At 62.9% G+C, this 855-nt stretch overlaps 1 protein-coding gene across 1 annotated transcript in view; it reads left to right on the top strand.

The window, feature by feature from the left end:
* The window catches only part of LOC115948493 (scavenger receptor cysteine-rich type 1 protein M130-like), a gene marked incomplete at its 3' end in the record, with an annotated part of 16,937 nt that extends 16,082 nt beyond the window's left edge, over nucleotides 1-855 (top strand). Inside the window, exons 8-9 of the mRNA XM_031061489.1 lie at nucleotides 19-22; nucleotides 111-855. Coding sequence (XP_030917349.1) covers nucleotides 19-22; nucleotides 111-855 — 749 coding nt within the window. The remainder of the gene's footprint in view (nucleotides 1-18; nucleotides 23-110) is intronic.

Genomic DNA, 855 nt, shown 5'->3' with positions numbered 1-855 from the left:
CCGCCGTCAACTGCTCAGGTGGGTATGGCAGCTCTGTGAGGAGCCTTAAGGGCTTTTGGGGCCCTGCCAAGTAGTGGTATCAGAAGATGCAGGGGTGTTTTTTGGCGAAGGGCGGAGTTGGTCCATCTTACAGGCACCATCGAGTCCCTGCGGCTGGTGAAGGGTGAGACCCGGTGCGAGGGGTTTCTGGAGTTGAACACAGTCAACGGGACCTGGCTCCGTGTGGCAGGAGAGGTTGAGGTCGTACGGAATTTGAGCAAAGTGTGCTTGGATCTGGACTGTGGAGGACTGGAGAAGAGCCATGGTGTCCCTCGGAAGCCCTACCAGCGGAAAATCAACAGGGAGCAGTGGGACTCCAGGAGAACGGTGATCAAAACCATTGTGCAGATGCCCACTGGTCTGAAGAGTAGGGCTATAAGTGAGAGAGTTCAGAGTGCTAATGAATTCATTAGCACTGCACCAGCTGACATCCCTCATGGCACCTACCTTGTCTGCTCAGGTGGGTGTCCCGAGAAGGGCCGGAGGTGGCGGTGCCCCAAGCAGCCACCCCAGCCCAGTGCTTCCGTGCCCACAGGCAGCCTGCAGGTGAGGCTGGTGGGGAGCTCTGGGCGCTGTGCCGGGCGTGTGGAGGTCTATTCCGGTGGCAGCTGGAGCTGGGTGTGCCAGGAAGGCTGGGAGCTGCAGGACGCGGCCGTTGTGTGCCGGGAGCTGGGCTGTGGCACGGCACTGCAGGCCCCGGGCTGGGCGCGCTCGGGTGCCGGCACGGGGCCGCTGTGGCCGTACAGCCCCGAGTGCTCCGGCCCGGAGGAGTCTCTGTGGGAATGCGGGCGCACGGAACGGCGCGAGTGCGGGCGC

This window comes from Geospiza fortis, unplaced genomic scaffold (genome assembly GCF_000277835.1).
Source record: "Geospiza fortis unplaced genomic scaffold, GeoFor_1.0 scaffold450, whole genome shotgun sequence".
Classification (NCBI taxonomy): domain Eukaryota; kingdom Metazoa; phylum Chordata; class Aves; order Passeriformes; family Thraupidae; genus Geospiza; species Geospiza fortis.
Note: the sequence above shows the minus strand (reverse complement) of the source record. Positions and strands in the feature narration are given on the sequence as shown.